This window comes from Camelina sativa, chromosome 16, assembly GCF_000633955.1.
Source record: "Camelina sativa cultivar DH55 chromosome 16, Cs, whole genome shotgun sequence".
In the NCBI taxonomy this organism is placed as follows: Eukaryota; Viridiplantae; Streptophyta; class Magnoliopsida; order Brassicales; family Brassicaceae; genus Camelina; species Camelina sativa.
The window spans coordinates 21,001,279-21,020,873 of NC_025700.1; the positions used below are offsets into that span (position 1 = coordinate 21,001,279).

At 33.5% G+C, this 19,595-nt stretch overlaps 3 protein-coding genes across 4 annotated transcripts in view; 2 read left to right on the top strand and 1 right to left on the bottom strand.

Moving 5' to 3' along the window:
* Positions 1 to 14,942, top strand: part of LOC104753885 (trihelix transcription factor GT-2) — a gene marked incomplete in the record, with an annotated part of 21,748 nt that extends 6,806 nt beyond the window's left edge. The window contains 2 exon segments of the mRNA XM_019238416.1: positions 9,369 to 9,375; positions 14,933 to 14,942. Of these exon segments, the coding sequence (XP_019093961.1) occupies positions 9,369 to 9,375; positions 14,933 to 14,934 (9 nt within the window).
* LOC104751581 (trihelix transcription factor GT-2) lies at positions 7,193 to 9,510 on the bottom strand. Its single transcript, XM_010473548.2, has 2 exons — positions 9,123 to 9,510; positions 7,193 to 8,822 (listed from the first exon to the last, which is right to left on the bottom strand). Exons 1-2 carry the CDS (start codon positions 9,347 to 9,349, stop codon positions 7,313 to 7,315), a joined length of 1,737 nt encoding a protein of 578 aa, XP_010471850.1. The 5' UTR covers positions 9,350 to 9,510; the 3' UTR covers positions 7,193 to 7,312.
* Positions 16,660 to 19,543, top strand: LOC104751582 (tubby-like F-box protein 1). 2 transcript variants are annotated; one of them, XM_010473550.2, is made up of 5 exons: positions 16,660 to 16,932; positions 17,703 to 18,099; positions 18,198 to 18,285; positions 18,376 to 18,508; positions 18,589 to 19,543. In XM_010473550.2, the coding sequence occupies exons 2-5, from the start codon at positions 17,740 to 17,742 to the stop codon at positions 19,388 to 19,390; spliced, it is 1,383 nt and encodes a 460-aa protein (XP_010471852.1). In that variant the 5' UTR covers positions 16,660 to 16,932; positions 17,703 to 17,739; the 3' UTR covers positions 19,391 to 19,543. The 2 variants fall into 2 exon arrangements, with proteins under 2 accessions (XP_010471852.1, XP_010471851.1); XM_010473549.2 differs by having other exon boundaries at positions 16,661 to 16,936.

The window sequence follows — 19,595 nt, forward strand, 5'->3', positions numbered from 1 at the left end:
TGATACCGAAGAGAGATTTAATATGTTAAAAACAAAAAATAAAATAAATGTGATTTAATTAATTTTTGCCCGGGGGATATATAAATAAAAAAATGTTAATTAAGAGAGGGGACAATGTGGGGTTATATGATGAGTGAATAATAAAAACTGTAACTTGTAATAATGTTCTTTTTTGTAATATGTAGTATAAAAGAAAATTGAATGGTTCTTGTTGTTTGGTGACGATTGTGTTATTTTTGTATTTTTACATATTATTGCTATTGTTTTTGTCTAAATTACGAGGTGGGACTGGGAGACGAGAGTTACTTATCCTTTTCGGTATACAGTTCCTTGGTAAGATCAATAAATAAAAAACTTTATGTTAAATTTTTCTTTAAGATAAATGAAAAAAAAAAGAGAAGATGCCAAGTTCACATGCACACAATGAGAGAGAGAGAGAGAGCGTGGGGTTTGGGGGTCCACGTGGCTAAAAGGAATCTTACTCTTTTCTTTTTCATCTCTGTGTCTTCTTCGTTGCCCTAAAACGCAAGACTCTCTTCTTCTTCTTCTTCTTCTTTTTTTTTTTTTTTTAAATTGTAAGGGTGGTTTCGTAATTTCAAAATGTGGAACGCACGTGACAGATCCAACCATATATGAAAAACAACTCTTATTTGAGACGACGACGATGATGATGATGATTCGCTGTGTCACAATTAAATTCATAAGTACTATCAACACATGTTTGGTCGCGTTTCCAGATCTGTTTTTACCGAACAAAATATTGATGTATATGTATCTACCGATGATCGTGACTCCTCTTTTACGCTTTTTTTTTTGGTCTTAGAAATATATATATATATATATATATATATATATATTGCTCTCGTGGAATCCTCAAGGATTAACACATGCATCATATACGAATTTTTGTGATTTACATTAGATGTTTTAAAGATTATTATTCATATCATACTCATATGTGGTTTGGTTTGCACATTAATATTTAGAGTATATATATATATATTGCACATGTTACCAAGAAGAGCATGATCATATATGTATATCCAAGTTTGGGTTGTACGTTGAGTAATATTTTGTATATTTATTTGTACCCTATAAAATTAAGATGCGGTTAATCATGATGTGTACGTACTACGTCGTCCAGTTCTGATCATCATATATATATATATAATGTATGATATCTAGCTGTAAAATACATGCATAATTTATTCTATATGTTTTGCAAACTATATATATACTTCGCCAAATTAAATACATTTACGATTTTTTGCATAATCGATCGACATTTAACATTTACATGCTGCGCTTTTACTTCTTTATTTCTTCTCATTTTTTTATTTTTTTTCCTTGTAAATCTGATTTTATATTATAGGCAAAACATTATAGACAAAACGCAAACACATGTTTTATAAAAACAAGGAACCAACCTGATGGAGAAGTACTCCGAAATCAAATTGCCTAAACTAAACCACCTCAATAGAATTAAGGGGGCTATACAAAAGAATGAGTTCATGTGATCCGGAACTAAACAAGCTAAGGAAGACATACATCTTTAAATCGAGGACATGCTCTATTAAGCCACAAAGGATGACCGTTTAATTTGCAACATAAAATTGCATCTTGTATTCATGCGTAACGTTTTGAGCAATGAAATTAGCTTCGTTGTTAGAGCATTAGCATCCATAATATATATTTAGAATCGTTTCTCACCATTACAATCAAAGAAAAAAAAATTCAAACGAGTGAGCTAGTAAGAAACAATTCTCGTTTGAAAAACGCTTATGCTCTTAGATTTTACAATTTTCACTTTCAATTTCCACTCCATGTATATTTATATCAAAAAAAGATCTAAGTATATAATTATTCTTATTAGTTGTCTATGAATCCTTAGAACCTAAACACGAATCTACTATATCTTACCCAACCTTGGAAGAAAGGAACATAGGAAACTCATGTGAGCCCGCTTTAATTTGTTTGGTGTGTGTTATCGTTCATTTGGATCAGATAACGATCACTTAATATTCTGTTTACGTTTTATATATATATTTTCTTAGCATAAGCAAGTCTTAGTTTGTACCGTTGAATTACAGAATATCACAATATTTCGTTAAACTAATTTCAAAGTGCCAATTTTAAATGATTAAACAAGGCAAATAAGTAGACTTTAAAAGTAAACGAAAAGGACTTGTAGAAAATATATATCCTTATTTATTATTGTTAGTATTGAAAATTGAACTTGCTGGTCCACCGTCCGATCCACGGATGTAGAGCAGCAGTTGATATACGAATTTATTTGTACGTCCACAAAATTTTCGATGTGTTTATTGGATGTTATTTTGAAATAACTCAAAAGATATTTTTGGATCGTAATAATTTCTCACCAAGCGACCTACTTACTGTCAGTTATGTATGATGTCTACATATAGAGTTGTAATAGATCAGGTCTGATGTTATTTTGACTTAGTCCATATTATTTTTTATTTTATTGATGAATGTCTTTACATATCAATATTTACGACGAACAACTCTCTCCATAAGACACAAACGGTTTAACATATACCATATTTATGATTAATTAACAACTTTATCAGTAAGACACAAGATTACAATAGACAATTTATTATTTGCAACATGATGGAGTTTTGGTTAGTTCGTATTTTTTTTTTTTTTTTTTTTTTTTTTTNTGCATTTCATTACTCAAAGGAGTGAAAAATCATACAAGCAAAGGTTACAATAAAAGATAAAAGGGCATTTCCCAATGTCAAAACAATAAAAAAAACAACTAAGGATAGGAATAGTCCACAATAAGTTCTTGAGAGCTTTAAGCCAAGTTCATGGAGATACTTGGTATATGTGAGATCAAGGTTGTCGACAAGCTCTTCCATGATCAAATCAGTGGAAAAGGTGATAGCCACTCTCATGAGACGAGATGGCATTAATGAAGGGGTCAGAGCTGAGCTTCTTACCGGTTTGAGTTCACAGAGAAGTAGCTTGACAAGATCTCGAGCATGGGTGAAAGTGCTCTGAAGCTTGAAGATATTTGCTAGAGCTGTCGTCAAAGAGCAACTGGCCTTGGACTGTCCAAAGCCGTAGTCAAAGAGACAACTTGGAATCGGGATCAAAGAGCCAAAAAGCTTCAAGCAAGGGGGTTCAGATAACAAGGCCAAACTGGAAACTAGTGCCATGATTCTCAAGGAATTTAAGCAGAGCCATAGCAACGATGACGAATCACTTCTCAAATGGAAAACATAGAGTAAATGATCTTGATCACACCATCAGCTATAATATGGCTTCGACACATGGAGCAAAAGATCATAATTGGACTTACATGGATATAGCGTTGGATCAACAATTGGATGGGAGTTGTCCCCGAAATTGATAGGTTGGGAAAGATTAGGGTCGTTAATCACGGGGCATGAGAGCAGGGAAATGTGGAAGTGTCGGTAACCCTCGTCCCGTGGATCCAGGGTCATAGTGCCGTTCTTCCGTATTCCCTTGGTGTGGCTAGAAAAGAGGAGTGTGAGTCTCGATTGACTTGAGCTTTGATAACCAGATTTTGTCGAGTAATTGCTTCGAACCCGAGATCGCAATTGGTAATAGTTGTCCCGAACCAAGAGTATCGATAGAAATTGCAGAAGTTGTCGAAAACTCTTACAAACACCATATCGAACAATACTTAGAAACGAGTTTAGCAGAAGTTCAGAAATAATGGACCTGGGAGTTGAAGTTGTGGGCTTTGCTTTTTGTAAGCTTAATGGACATGTAGATAGAACACGGTCCACCAAGAGCAAACCTAGTTTTCCAATCAAAGACCAAGGAGGACCTTGGGTGTGGCGGCTGACCGGAAAAAGTAGAGAGCTTTGCGGAGCATAGAGCTTCTCCTGTACGTGGTAAATCAGTGGGATTGGCTGGTGTTTGTGTCTTGATTCGAGCTTGGAGCCTAGGTCCACAGAGGAAAATCCTAGAGTCACAACCGCTTGCCAAAATAAGGGCTGAGTTAGAAGTCTGTCCGGACTTGGCGGAGAGATCTGCGGTGCAAATAGCATCTCCGGTGCTTGTAGAATTAGCGGAAGCAGACATTGGCCATAAAATGAATCAACTTTTGAAACTATGTCCATTGGGAAAAACCCTAGTTTCGCCATCAAACGCCTAAAAGACGGATGGGTGTAGTGGCTGCCCAAATGTTGCAGAGATTTTTGTCGATTATAGAGCATCTTCAATGGAGAGAAGGTCAGCAGGAGCAGGCAGAGGTCGGCGTTTGGTATGGAATTATTAGACAAGAGAGATTGAGAAAGGTTAAGAAAAGAAAAAAATTGGGGAAATTTTTTGCAATAAAGAGCACTAAAATAAGCATATCAGAGATGAGATTGAGATGCGTCAAAGAGATCCCGACGCCGGCGAGCAACAGCCCCGCCGGCGTCGGAAAGCTTGGTTAAACGAGGTTTCTCGGAAATCGTATATGGGAGAATCGCGTTTATGATTCAGTTTTTATGTATTGTTCAGAGAATCGGTTAGTTTGTATTCATGATCGCAAAAAATTACATTTGCTGAAAATCAAAATTAAATAATATGACCTAGAATGATAGAAACATTAGAAATTTGATTCAGCTTTCCACACTCACTCTGTTTAACTAAGATCAGATTTTCTCATAAAGAAGGTTGTATCATCGGTCATTCCTTTATTTTTTATATACCCTACAAATAAATAAGATGATTTGTTCTGATGAGGTATTAAAATTGCACAATTATTGCAAGAATATACCAGGAAAATTTGTGATGCGTATAACATGATTTCAGACCATATAGATCTGTAATGAATTCGAACAATTTGTGGCACTGAGTAAATTACTTCCATGTAAAGCAATCAGCAAGTGGACATTTTATTGCTGTATCTCAAAATAATGTTCTCCAATCAATTTTTCCACCCAAATTTTAATTCCTGTCACCATTAATTCTAAAACCCATAAACTGTACTTATTGTTTAGTTTTTGTATAACCAAAAAGAAATGTTGTATTAAAAAATAAAAACCATGATACGATAATAGATAATTTAGATAGCTTGAATGATGTAGAAGTCAAACGTTTACGATAACCACAGATTTAAAAGTTTGGATTATGTTGCTTGTATGATTACGAGAGTTTGGTCTAGTGATTTTGAATATTAATTGTCAAAAACTATATACCGACAATATGGTAATATTATATATATATATATATATATATATATATATATATTGAAAATCCAAAGCGCAGAGAAGTGGGCATGGAAAAGAGAAAATGAGATGTGAGAAAGAATGGTGGCTACTTATTAGGAACGGAATCTTCTTCTTTTTCCTTCCCGTTAATGTTTTATAATTTCTATTTGCATATTCTTTTTCTAGGGGATAAAACAATGATGACGACTCAGATACTGTATATCTATAATCATGCATAAGAGCGCAATTTTTAACTATATACATATATACTTCAACAATAATCATTTGTAGAAAAACAGTAATGTTAATTACGTACTTTGAATCCTTTTGGAATTGATGAATTCTTAAGCATTACGGGAATACAACTTATCTTGTAACCCCATTTATATATTAGTTCAAGACATTATTGAAAAGTTTTCCCCTAATTGACCAAAAAGAAGCGATATATCCAAAAAGAAAGTGATTCTTTTTGCTATAAATGGTTTTTTGAAAAAAAAAAGTTTGGGCAAAGCATAATATCAAAGTTAGCTTTTACTTTTGTTTTGACACGACAAAGATCAACATTTCGTGGGGGGACATAAAGAAGTTTTAGGCAAATGATTTCTCATGGCGTTGAGGAGCAAAAGTCTATTTTCTATGACTCTAAATTATGCCACGGAACATCTTTGATTTTGTTTTTCGCAGTTACAAATTTCACACATCTATCGCTTATTTTCAATAATACATATTTTAGACCATTCTAGTTTTACTGAATATCCTAATCGTTTAGCTTCCAATTAATGGTTACTTGTTTGTTTACGGATTTTTTTTTTTTTTTTTTTAAGCATGAACTCCATTCATCAAAATACTACACAATTCAGAATTGAATGTTCTGCCATAAGAGCAAGAGAATGTTCTGCCGTTCTCATTGATAAGTTCTGTCGTTCTGAGATGTCATATACAATCTTTGATACCACCCTAGAATAATAGTAGCAGATTATCATAATAATACGTACATTGTGATATGAAAAGAAGTTGAATGGCATTTACATAGGAGTTCCTAATATATAACAACATCAAAGACGCTTAAAAAATATAAATAGATTTAAAAAAACTCAACAAAAATAAGTGAGGAAAGAAATTTAAATATCACCAAGTTGACACCCAAAAAAAAAAGTTAAGAGAGAAAGCCATAAAGGAATAAGGTTACAGAGTAAACACTATTGACCTAATTAACGTACGGTATACATATGATATGCTCTGATTACAATTTTAATGAATTTAATTTATTGTTTTGTAATTTAATTTCTTCATAAATATTAGTAACACTTAAAGTAATTGTTATCTATTTTTTTCTGCAATAGATATACCTTTCATTTCTATATTTTATTTACTTACAGTTTCTTTTTAATTTTTTTTTATTTATGATTTGTCATTTATTTATTACAGTCTTAATTAATGAATACACATGTCTTGAAAAAATAGTGTAGTCGTTTCACTAAAGAAAATCTTGCATTATTAGTAGTATTTTCACTATTTTGTCAACAATTCAATACTACATTAGTTCGAATATAATGTGTGTTAGTTGGGTCCACCTCGTGGCATGTAGGCACAAATTACAGAAAGAAACGCACCAACGCCATCTACCACACGGACGATACTTTTGATTACATGATTTAAGGTAAATTTATATATTAAGAATTTAGAGTGCGATAAGAAATAAGAAGTTAAAGTTGAGATCATATTAAAAAGAAAGGAAAAAAATATATATGATGAAAACGACGACCCAATTTGAATTTGTAGGTCCAAAAGTTTATTACTTGTGTCGGGTACCCATGGATGGATATAGATGGATGCTTGATTACCCTTGGCTTCTCCCAACCAATTGGGCCAATTTTGATTCAATTCTCAGTTGATACTAATGAACTTTTTTGGTTATATAATTACTATTAGAACACATCTCACTTACTTCTATAAAATAATTTATTTTTATAATATATCACGAAACGGGATACTAATAACTAAAAAAATCAAGCCATTTTACTTACATTTGTTGTATACGTTTGTTTTTTTCTTCAACCCCATTGTGTAGTTTAGCACAGAATTGTATACAAAAGAATATATATAAAACCACTTAATTAGGTGAAAAGATTATTGTTGATATCCATAGGTGAAGATGTTTTTTTCAAGACAGTCTCGAATTCACTTGTCTCATTGTCTCCTTCGCCCTCTTCTTCGTCATCGTATTCATCTTCTTCACTCTCTCCTTCTTCGTCATCTTCTTTATCACCAACTTTGTCCCTCTGATCAGTCTCAAACTCAGTCTGGTTTTCTTGTGAGAGAAGCAACTGTCTCTGTGGAGTTACCATTAGAGGCGATGGCAATGGCAGTGGCATTGCCCCACTTTTGTTCCTCTCGTTGTATAAAGCTTCGAGCTGGTGAAAATAAGGGCAAGTCTTGGAATCAAGTGGTCGTTTCTTGTTGCTCTCTTTGACTTTCTTGAAGTATTTGTTTATGTTTTCCCACTTCTCTTTGCATCGCTTTGCGCTTCTATTGTACCCCAATCTTCTCATTCCTGCAGATATCTCTTCCCATAATGGCCCCTTGGTACCATTTTCTTGATAGTTAGCTTCAAGATTCTTCCTTATCCTTATCAAGGCCTCGACCTCGGTTTTAGGCCATCTTGAAGAACTAGGAGATATCGACTGGTTGGTATCGTAATTCCCCATCTTCATTGTTGTATCCAATAGAACCGGCCTTGGTTCTTTACTCTCGAACGTTATTGAATGATCGCTTTGATATTGTTTCCTTTGTGCTGGCTTATGATTCTGTTGTTGCGGTTGTTGCTGTTGTCCTCCGGATATTTTGTGCAAGAATGATATGATTGCAGCGTCTTTAGCTGCAGCATTGGACCTCTCATGGATTAGTGTTTCGTGTTCTCTGTTGATTCTCGCTATCTCTTGGACCCTCCAAGCTTCTTCTCTTGAGATTCTCTCTTTCTCGCGATTCTCCAATGTTTCCAAGAACCTTTTTTGCATCTTCTCTTGTTTATCCATCAACTCTTTTGTCAGCTTTGTAAAGAAACCTTTCCAGTACTTCCTCCTCTTTCTCGATCGCTTTCCCTGATGATGATCTTCTTCCTCGTCAGATGCAGTAGATGAAGAAGTTGAGCTCGAGAAAAGATGCAGCGATGAAACATTGTTCATCAAGTCATTCGAAATTGACGGCGGCTGACTAACAGTAGTAGTATTGTTGTTGCTATAGAAAGGGAAAGGCATCGTAGCAGATGGTTGCTTGGCGTGGAAGGTAGGGTTTGTGGTGATGGGTTGTACACTAACCTGATGTTGATGTTTCAACGGTAAAGAACTTTTTTCGGTTGATGGATTGTTAGAGCTAATACATGGTATCAAAGAAGTGGTTATGGCTGCGGTCGCAACAGCTGCAGAAGATTTCGCAAGTTGCGACTCAGGTTCATGTTGATAGGAATTGAGAGTCTCGAAAGCTTCTAACTCTTCGAAAAACCGGTACGTTTTGCCTTCGGATTTCCCGGTACGACCTTCTTTGGTACGTTTATGGTACTTGTAAACGTTCTCAAACTTCTCCTTGCATTTCTTTGCACTTCTCTTGTAACCAAGCTCCATCATTTTCCTAATTATGTATCAATCAATTTAAAACTCATAATTAAGAAACAAAACATACCTAAACTTTTTCTTTAGCTAGTTCACTAGTTGTATTAGACTGATCTTTATATATATACATATCTCTATAATTAAACATATTAATAGCTCTTATCAGAATATTCAAAATGAATTATCGAATATTATGACTACACATATATACATCCCATAAATGTGTTAAGACGAAAATATATGATCATAACATTTCTGTTTTATATATGTATTTTTAAAATTATATATATAAATATGCATGTAACAAAAAATAACATACCTGGAGATTTCTTCCCATAAGGGAGCTTTAAGAGTAGAGTCACGAAAAGCTTTATCCATCTCCGAACGTAATCTCAACAGAGCTAAAGTCTCCGGTCTTGGCCACCGGCTTCCTCCATCGCCGGCTCCTTCGCCGGTTTCTTCCATCTTCATATCCTTTTCCTCTTCACCGGAACCGCCCACGCCGCCACCCGAACTCTCTAACGGTCCTGAAGAGTTTCCTGACATACTATAAAACTCGAATTTGGATCTTTCTTCAAAGAGAGATATGATAGAGGGAGAGAGTTTTGAAGAGAAGACGAAGGTTGTGGTTGAATTTCCTTTTTTCTTTTTTTTTCTTTCTCTTTTGTCTATTGTGATTTTATCTTAGGGGTATTTAATTGGGTGGGATGGACCATTTATCTAGATCTTATAAAAATAATTTGGTTCATGCAATTTATTTTTGTATATAAATATTTTTTATATTACAGAAAAAAGAAGAGTAGGACTTAAAAGGTGAACTTTTTTCGCTTTCCTTCTGTCTTTTAAATTTGGGAATCTTCTCATTGCTTATAAGAAAATTTTGGTATACCAAAAAGGTAATTTCATTTAAAATAAACTTAACTTAGGTGTCAATGGTTCACCGTATAACATCTGATTAATGATTGGTTTAATCAGTATTTTCGGCAAATAAAAATTTCAGAAACTCACACCATAGACCTAATTTAGTTTAAAACGAAACTGTTAAAATTGAATTATGCAAAGGGACTTGAAGTTTATGATCAGATACGAAAGAAATAAAATTGTTGACTAGAAAATAATTATTTAATTAACGTGGGTATATATATAATTGGACGGTGTTTAACTGTCCCACTTTACCACTTGTGAAATGTGACCTGCGAGTTACTTTGAATAATTTCTCTCTTACACGTCTTTTAATTATTGGAGTCATGACTTTTTAAATATTTTGGTTACTAATAGAGTATATTCATAGTAAACAAAACCAATAATAAAATTTTAAAAAACCACAATGATTATACGAATGAAAAATTTATATTAGTATAAGCTTATGTGAGCTGTGTGGAGAAGCCTAAAGAATATTATTTACACTAATCTTTTAAATGATTGAGATCATAATGGATGCTTTATTTTTTCGTATACCTTATTATTATAGTATAAGGCAATAAAATAAACTAAAGGTAATGAGAAAGAACAGCTGCAGATAGAGACGATAGGGATAATATTCGGCTACTGTGGGCCTTTACGTGGGTCCTTTAATAAGCTTCTCACCGCCGCTGGATCAAATCGCAAATTGCTCACGACACCGACTGTTTATTTACCTTTTTACCCCCCTCAATTCTTTGACCTCTTTTTAATCATGCAACTAGTTTTTTTTTATTATAAACCAATAATAATAATAAAATACCTTAAAATAGCACTAAAAACTAAAACAGACAATTATAGCACACATTATATAAATTTTCAAAAATAACACTATTTAACACATTAAAATAATTAAAATTAATTTTTAGAATTTTATTTTTAGGTTTGAGTTTTCAATTTCATATTTAAGGTATAATTTTGAGGGGTAAAATTTAGTATTTTAAATTTAGGATTTAATTTTAAAAGATTTATTAGTGCTATTTTTGATAATCTCCTGATAATAATAACAACGAACACGTCATTGTTCACTTCACCATATATTTTGTTTTGTGATACTATAATTTTTTTTCTTTTTTTTTCTTTAAATGTAATCTATAAATGGTGAAACATTACGTTTGATAAACTATACTTTTGACAATATGATGTATGTATAGAGCGGTGTGGGCGTAATAAATACTGTATATACGTGATGTAACATCAAATTACGGTATTAAATTAGACGAGGAGTTAGATAAATGTCGAGGTTACATATGGTTATTAGGCGGATGTCAAAGCATTTATGAGAAAAAGCAAGTAGAGACATGCTTTAGTTAGCTTATGACCTACCTTATTTATTGTTTTTTGAAATATTCCGGTGCTTAATAACTTAAATATGTAACGATTTTTAATTTTAACGTAAAATATTTCATGCATTATTTTGTTGTTTCTTCGACAACCACTGGTTTTTAATTTCGTTCTTCTTAAAGACCGTACCGGTATTTTTTTCTTCTGAACATATCGTGTCAGTAAAGACTAAACGTGTTTTCCGTTTGTAGACACATTTGTATCAGAGAAATCTTAATAAGTTAGGTAAAACTATCATCTCAATTGGTAACATAAATGTAAAAACTATCGATCGACCATTGTATCACATTAAAACTGAATTGCTTCTATTTTATCAAACAACGATGAACATATTAAAATTCTAAACTACCGAGGGTTCAATGATATTTTTATTATTTCATTTATAGTTCCATCTATTTTATAATTAACATATATATTTCATAAAGATCAGACTTGATTTAGAATAAAGTTATACAATGCTATATCATCAACTTGCGAGTTGATGTCGATGATATAGTAAAATTCTGCTACAAGTATAATTTGTATTCTGTTAAAACTCTGCATAATTTTGGCATTTGTATTCAGAATCTGTGTGGTTATGATTCACGAAAAGAAAATAAGGAAAAAGAAGCTAAGCTGTGTAAACATATAAAAGGCAATCACATTTTAGTTATGGAGATGTTTTGTTTAAGTATAACAAAACATTAATAGGAGAATGGACAATCTTACTGGCAGTTTGTTTTTTGTCTGAAACACCAAACTCATCTCCCACTTTTTTCGCATCTAAAAGCAGTGGTTACAATGAGCTGGATTCAGATGTATTTCCACTACGTATGGCTCTGTAAAGTGACCTCAACTTGATCCCTTTCTACGTATTGTATACATACGCCGTTCATATTAATTATTGAATATGCATATTATAATACATACATACATCCCATTCTTGTTTTTAACATGTAAATTACATATGGTACGCAATTACCCAACGTGAATGCTAGTGTTAATAATGTGGTCGTTTATTACACACACATGTAAAAGTAAAAACTCATTGTGGGGGTTAGTTTACCAAAGATATTTAATAAATCAATATATTCACCGAAATGACTGATGAACAAAGACAACAAATTGTTTTTATTAAATGCGATTTGTCACATATATAGACTCTTATTATTTTTCGAGGATGGTACCAATGATTCCCAACTCCATAAATATTACTTGCACTCACCTTTTACAATCGACCCCAAAAAATTAAATGCTAAATTAAATGCTATTTTGTACTGTACTACTCCCTTAGTTTCAAATTAAATAGAAGATGTTTTAAAGGTTTTGGTTTGTTTTATAAGATCTTTTTAAGTTTTTACGCAACTTTTGGATTAATTTTATATTTATTTATTAGTTGTTTTATGCAGTCTTGTTTTTGATTGGTTAAACTTTTTAAAAGTAGACATTCCTTATTAGGAATGATTTTTAGCCAAAACATCTTATATTTTAAAACGGAGGGAATATTAAATTTTAAATTTCTTTACCGCAACCAAATTAATGTGTTCCGTATATATATTTATTGTCTGCGTATGAGGTATTCCATTTTTTTCATGTACCTTTTAATTTGTAAAATATACTATTCAATTTGATTATCTTTTTTTGTTGGATGTCTCATTGAGTCGTCATTGTATTTTGCTTTCAAATTTAGGCACCATCCGATTCAAGGTTTTGAGAACGGGCCTTGGACCATGGTTGCTCGTGGTAACTTTGTTGACAAGCTCATGTTCGGGAACTTCATTTTAGCGATTTTATAAGTCGGCCTATACGTTGTCATGTCCTATACAACTAACTGGCTAAGACATTCTCGTTGCATTGGTTTCATACGATTTGTGGCTCTTTTATATTGTTTGTTCTAATAGTTTTTTGGTCTTCTGTATCCCCTTCGTCTGTTACAAAAAATAATAATCGAGACCTATATATGTACTGATACAATTTAACAGTTTTACCCACACAAAAAAAAACCAAACAAAACCGGGAGAGACTGTAACCGGCCGGTTAAAAAGGAGGGGACAGATGAGAGCGTAGGCGTAAACATCACGAGCCGTTAAATAATATGACGTGTCAAATTGAGAGCTGTTCGATTTGTCTTAGGTCACGTGTCACCCTTTGTGTATCTGATATTTGCCACGTAGGAAAATATTTTCTTCGCTTACGTGGACTTTTCAAGCCTTTTTCTTCTATCCGAAAAATAACTTTGCTTTATTCCAAACAAACCATGTGAGAGCAATTTATATATATATTATATAAATTCCTAAAAATAGCGAAACAACTTTATTCCATTTGACAATTATATCACGTCGAGAAAAATGAATTCGTGGCCCGTATATATACATTAAATTTTATGATGCATACAGTATTTTGTATATTTTTCTTATCAGTTGTACAGAAATATAACTACATTGGTGATTAGTTGATTTCCTTTTTTAGAGATTTGTTTTATTTAATGTTTTCTTTTTAGTTACGAGTATTGCAAGTTATCTCTGTTTGGTAAAAAAAAAAAAAAACTATATATAAAATTTTATATATTGATGGTCAACCTCATTTGTCATGCCAAAGTTCGTTACCGTCCATCGTTATCAGCCAGGTCATTGTCAACTATAATAATTGGAATAATTGACATATTTTGATCTTACCGTAACCTTGCTTGCCTTGACCCAAAATTTAAAACGTAAGCTACAATAGAAAAAAAAATTGATTAATAAATAAACAGATGGACCCATTATTCATTTTAGTTTATTTTCTTATGGATATCACTTTTAATTTTAAATTTACTATTTACTACATAGTGTCGATTATTAATTTGTACATCGAGCACATATACAACTAACACAATGGCCCAACAAACATGATTTTAGGTTTTGGGCCTTCACTTATTAAAAGACCGAGTACTGTAGAAATCCAGTTATCATCGTTTCGAACAAATCTGTAACCTTTAATATTGTCAGGTGAGAGGGCCTTAAACGTGCATGAGGGCCTTTATCTATTGCACGGTTCCTTATTTTTTGTTTATAGTCAAGATCTGGTTTCAATGAATTGTGTGAAGGGCAGCAAATCTTTTACCACTCTAGCTAACTCAATCACTAGACCTCCTGGTTTGATTATGAGATTCTTCATATGCAATACTAGTATTTTATGCCGAATTATTTAAAAAAAAAAAAAACATCATGATTAAAAACGACAAAACGGTTAAGGTATTGTTCTACCTTAACTTTTACGAGAATATTATGTTTCGTACAGGCAACACGCTCGCTCGTATAGGGTTACTTTTATGCTCTAATCATTTAGTCACGCACATGTACATATACGCGTGTGGGTGTATCAGGCTGATTAAAATTAGTTAATTGATCAATTTGTATCGTAGTAATGATTTTATTATAGTATTCTTATGCTGTGTGACATTGAATTCCTCATGGTCTTAGGTGACTAGGTCTCACTCGCACTACGTTTTTTTGTTTTGTTTCCTTGGGGGGGGGNGTTAATATACTCCAGTAAATAATACTACTAATTAGCTTACTAATCATTATTCAACCTGTCTTCTGTATACTAACCAGTAGCTGCTGGGTGGGATACTTTTGCTTTTGGGATGTTTTTCTCTTTTCGTGCCAACTTTCATTTAAACTATTGAAACACAGTATGATATCTTCAGATATGCTTTATTTTCCAAATTGATATGTAACGTACTAACGTTTTCTTTGTAATATCTTATTCCTTACACTACCCCCATTATACGTTATTCGTTGTTCTAACCCAGTTGCAATCAGTTGGAGTAATTTGAATTAATGTCACTAGTTTTTGTAAATACACAAATGGCGAAAAATAGCAAATGGGTATTAATCAATAATTTTGTGGATAAAGAAACCCAAATAAAAACTGCTACTAATTAATTAACCTTTTTGATTCTTGAATGTTCATATGAAAATAAAGCCTCTACCTCAGTCCGAAGCTTTTTTGTAAGGTCAAAGTCAACATCTTTGATGTGCCTTACCTGCCACGATGTTATCGCTTTCCAAAATAAAACATATATCTACGAAATTTATTCTTTTTGTCGTTTTCTTATAATAACTCGAATCGGAATGAGTTGTTTCTAGCTTGCAAATCTTTCACAGCATTGATTCTAAATTAAAAAAAAAAATACTATTAGTATACTATAGTATTTAATAATACCCTTACTCACCATAGTAAAATGAACACATCTCTTTCTCAACCTATATATGCGTATCTTTTTCTCTCGTATGTGTTTCTTCTTCTTGGTTTATTATAATAATAAAATAAAAAACAACAGATAAATATACTTACTAGTTGACAATACGAATTCGGATCATATATATGTTGCAAAATCTATCTCAAATTGACAATGCCACTGTTACACAAAAAAAAATACACCATAACATAAAATAATGGTCCTTGGCAAGTACAAGTAAAGTAAGTAAGTAGTAGTAATTAAACAATCAGGGGTATTATTGGTATTATTCACGGGTCATGTTGGTCTTTATGACGAGAGTGTGTCGCTCAACTAAACTCATCACGGAATGATCCATCTCAGCCGTTCATATTTATAGAATAAATAGTCTTTATCCATTTATCCCAATATCTATCTTCTTTTTCTTTCGTCTATTTATCCCAATATCTATCTCAATTTCTCAATTGTTCCCACGTAATCAATCTTCCTTTTTTCTTTTTCTCATACAAAGTGAAATTAGATTCATTCTTTTAGCACCATTTTTTTTTTAATGAAAGTTGACAAGTAATTAAGAAGGTTGAAGAAATCTGACCATAACCAATGATAGTGGAATTTAAGATATAAAGTGAAGTCCAATCAAAGCGATATGATTTTTTTTTTGCTACAAAAGGATAAAATGCTTTTATGAGTTTGCGACTTGTCGTTTCAGCATCATAGATTTTGCACTAATGAATTTGTTTGTGGCTAGCACCCGAACACATCGCCACTCCCCCGTATTGAATAGACCGGTAGACGTTTACAAATTATTTCAGTTTTGGGCACCTAACAATCATATACTTATTTTTATCATCAGCCCATATCAAAAACTGTGTTGATTCGCGATAGGCCATTAATATTTTGTTAATCTTACATATAAAGAATGTTTTATGAGAAACCAAAGTTGAATAATCTTTTAAAAGAACGGTAGGTAAACCGTAAACCCTACCAAATTTCGCAAAAGCTTAAAACTATATTTTCTTTTGTTTCAGATAAACTCATCATGAAAACTAGTTTCTATACAAAAAAAACATATACAATATTAGATTTTATCAGCAACATAAATGACTTACAAGTTAAGAAACATAAATCTTAGCAAGTGATAATCTCAACAAAATTGTTTTCCATGATATTTCTAAAAAAAATAAAAAAAAAAATAAGAAGAGGTCAACGACTAAAAAACAACTTGCTATATTTTGTGCTTAGTGGAGTCATTTTTTTTTGCCTACTATATTTGTTTTTTTTTTACATTAATACAATTTGTTGCATTTTTAAAACATAATACTGATTGATAAAATAAATATCCTGAACAGAAGCAGAGAGTATAATTTGTAGTCAGAGGAGTAATAAAACAGTTTCCATAAGTATTAGTATTATATTTGAATATAAAAATGGTGAAAATAAAGAGATGTGTTCGTGTTCGTGGAGCGGAGGACAACTTAGTTGGTTTCCGCGTGCTGTACGAGACACAGAGATAACTTCTAGATAGAGAAAGGGAGAGAGAGAAAGAGAGAAAGAGAGATCGAGACAAAAACCCTTTAAAGGATTTAAACGGAGAAGACGAGGCATATAACAACACAACAACTATGTAAGTAAGTTCTGATCAGACCCAATTTTTTTAGTTTCTTGATGTTTTGTCTGAAAAGTTTCAAGATTTGATTTTGAGGTGTTGGAGTGTCTCTCTTTTTTTTCTTCTTCGAATTCGTTTGAACAGATCTCTCTGTTTCCCTTGGAATATCTTTCGGTTTGTGTGTTTCTTGTAAGTTTGGTTGATTTGCTTTTAAAGCTGTGATTCTAGATCTATCTTCTTTATAGACCAATTTAATCAACTAAAGTTTTAGATAAGACTAATTTGTGATCTACAAATATGATCCTGAATCCTAGAGTCTTTAATTTCACTTGATGATATGTTATGTAAATCTTGAAAGTTTTGTTTTTTTTTGTTTTCTCTTCTTGAACTAGTGTAAAGACAAATCTTTTCTCAATTGAATCCAAAGAATAATAATAGGTTTTTACTTGGAATCATATCTCAATTATTTTGGGGAGAATTGGGACCATATTAATCAATCAAAACTTTGTTCTTGGGAGCAGAGACTGTTGTGTTTCCCTTTTGCTTTTTTTACTTCTTTCGAAGATTCTTCATTTTTGAATTAGCAGCTTCTGTCTTTCATTTTGAAGTTTGCTATGTTGTCTTTTTTTACTAAATGTGAATCAAAAGAATGTTTCTTAATTATTTTTAAAAAAGCCTCTGGTGGTTCCTGCTTTTGGTCCATTGATGAGAATCTTCTTTACTGTCATTGCTTTGTTATTAAGTATCATTCAGAATTTGAATCAAACTCTGCTTTTGTTGTCTTTCAGAACCTTGAGAGAAAGAGAGAAAGAGAGGTAGAGAGAAATGTCGTTCCGCAGCATAGTTCGTGATGTGAGAGACAGTATTGGAAGCCTGTCCAGGCGTAGTTTCGACTTTAAGTTAAGCAGTCTGAACAAAGAAGGTGGGAAATCTCGTGGTTCGGTTCAAGATTCTCACGAGGAACAACTTGTGGTAACGGTTCAAGAAACCCCGTGGGCGAATCTGCCTCCAGAGCTATTGCGAGATGTGATCAAAAGGCTTGAAGAGAGTGAAAGCGTGTGGCCTGCTCGAAGACATGTTGTTGCTTGTGCTTCTGTGTGCAGGTCATGGAGAGATATGTGCAAAGACATCGTTCAAAGCCCTGAGCTCTCAGGCCAAATCACATTCCCTGTTTCCCTAAAACAGGTTTGTTATCTATTCTTTCTAATGTTTGTCATCACATATGTTTTGGTTAGTATGAAGATGATTTCGAGTAAGCGTTGTTTTCTTTTCGGTGTTTATAGCCGGGACCAAGAGATGCGACAATGCAATGCTTTATCAAACGGGATAAATCTAACCTGACATACCATTTATACCTTTGTCTCAGTCCTGGTATAGCTTCACCTTCTTTGATTCTGTTCCAAGTTGTTCTCTTTCATTACCTCTTCTTTACCCATTGGTCTGTTTTTATTATTTTTTCAGCTTTGTTAGTTGAGAATGGAAAGTTCCTTCTATCAGCAAAACGCATAAGAAGAACTACTTACACCGAGTACGTGATCTCTATGCACGCAGACACCATTTCGAGATCAAGCAATACCTACATTGGCAAAATCAGGTATAAACACACTTTGCCAGAGTTATAAAACATGAAAGTTTCCACAGCTTTTGCATAAAGTAACACTTTCTCTGTTTCAGGTCTAATTTTCTCGGGACGAAGTTCATAATTTACGATACACAACCTGCATACAATAGTAACACCACCTCTCGAGTGGTCCAACCTGTAGGCCTTAGCCGCAGATTTTACTCAAAGAGAGTCTCTCCCAAAGTCCCGACCGGTAGCTACAAGATCGCGCAGGTATCTTACGAGCTAAATGTTCTTGGAACCCGCGGTCCAAGGAGAATGCATTGTGCGATGCATTCAATTCCCGCTTCTTCCCTCGCGGAAGGCGGAACCGTGCCTGGACAACCCGAGATCATTGTCCCTCGCTCTCTTCTTGACGAGTCGTTCCGCAGCTTTACCTCCTCATCTTCTAGTAAAATCACTTGCGATTACTCTAATGATTTTAGCAGCGCGCGGTTTTCAGAGATTCTTGGTCCGTTAGGTGAGGACGAAGAAGCGGGATTAGAAGAAGGGAAAGAGCGGGTTATGCCACCGCTTGTGCTTAAGAACAAGCCGCCGAGGTGGCACGAACAGCTTCAATGCTGGTGTTTGAACTTCAGGGGACGTGTAACTGTCGCATCAGTTAAAAACTTTCAACTGATTGCAGCAAACCAACCTCAGCCTCAACCTCAACCTCAGACTCAGACTCAACCTCAACCTCAAGCTCAACCTCAGACGCAACAGTCTAGCCAGACGGATGGTCCGGACAAGATCATATTGCAGTTTGGGAAAGTGGGGAAAGACATGTTTACGATGGATTTCCGGTATCCGCTGTCTGCGTTTCAAGCTTTCGCTATCTGTTTAAGCAGTTTCGATACGAAACTCGCCTGTGAATGAATGATACAAAAACTCAGCTTTGTATGTAATGTTTGTTCACAACTACTTTCAGAGATTCTTGTCTTGTGGGTGTTTTATTTTTTTCACCTAGAGTCTCAGAAATTAGATTTGTTACAAAGCTTTCATTTATTCTGATCCTCCTGCTTATTATTATGTTGTTTATTGCTGCTAGTTGCAACAAAAAATGTTCATTAGAGTTTGGTTT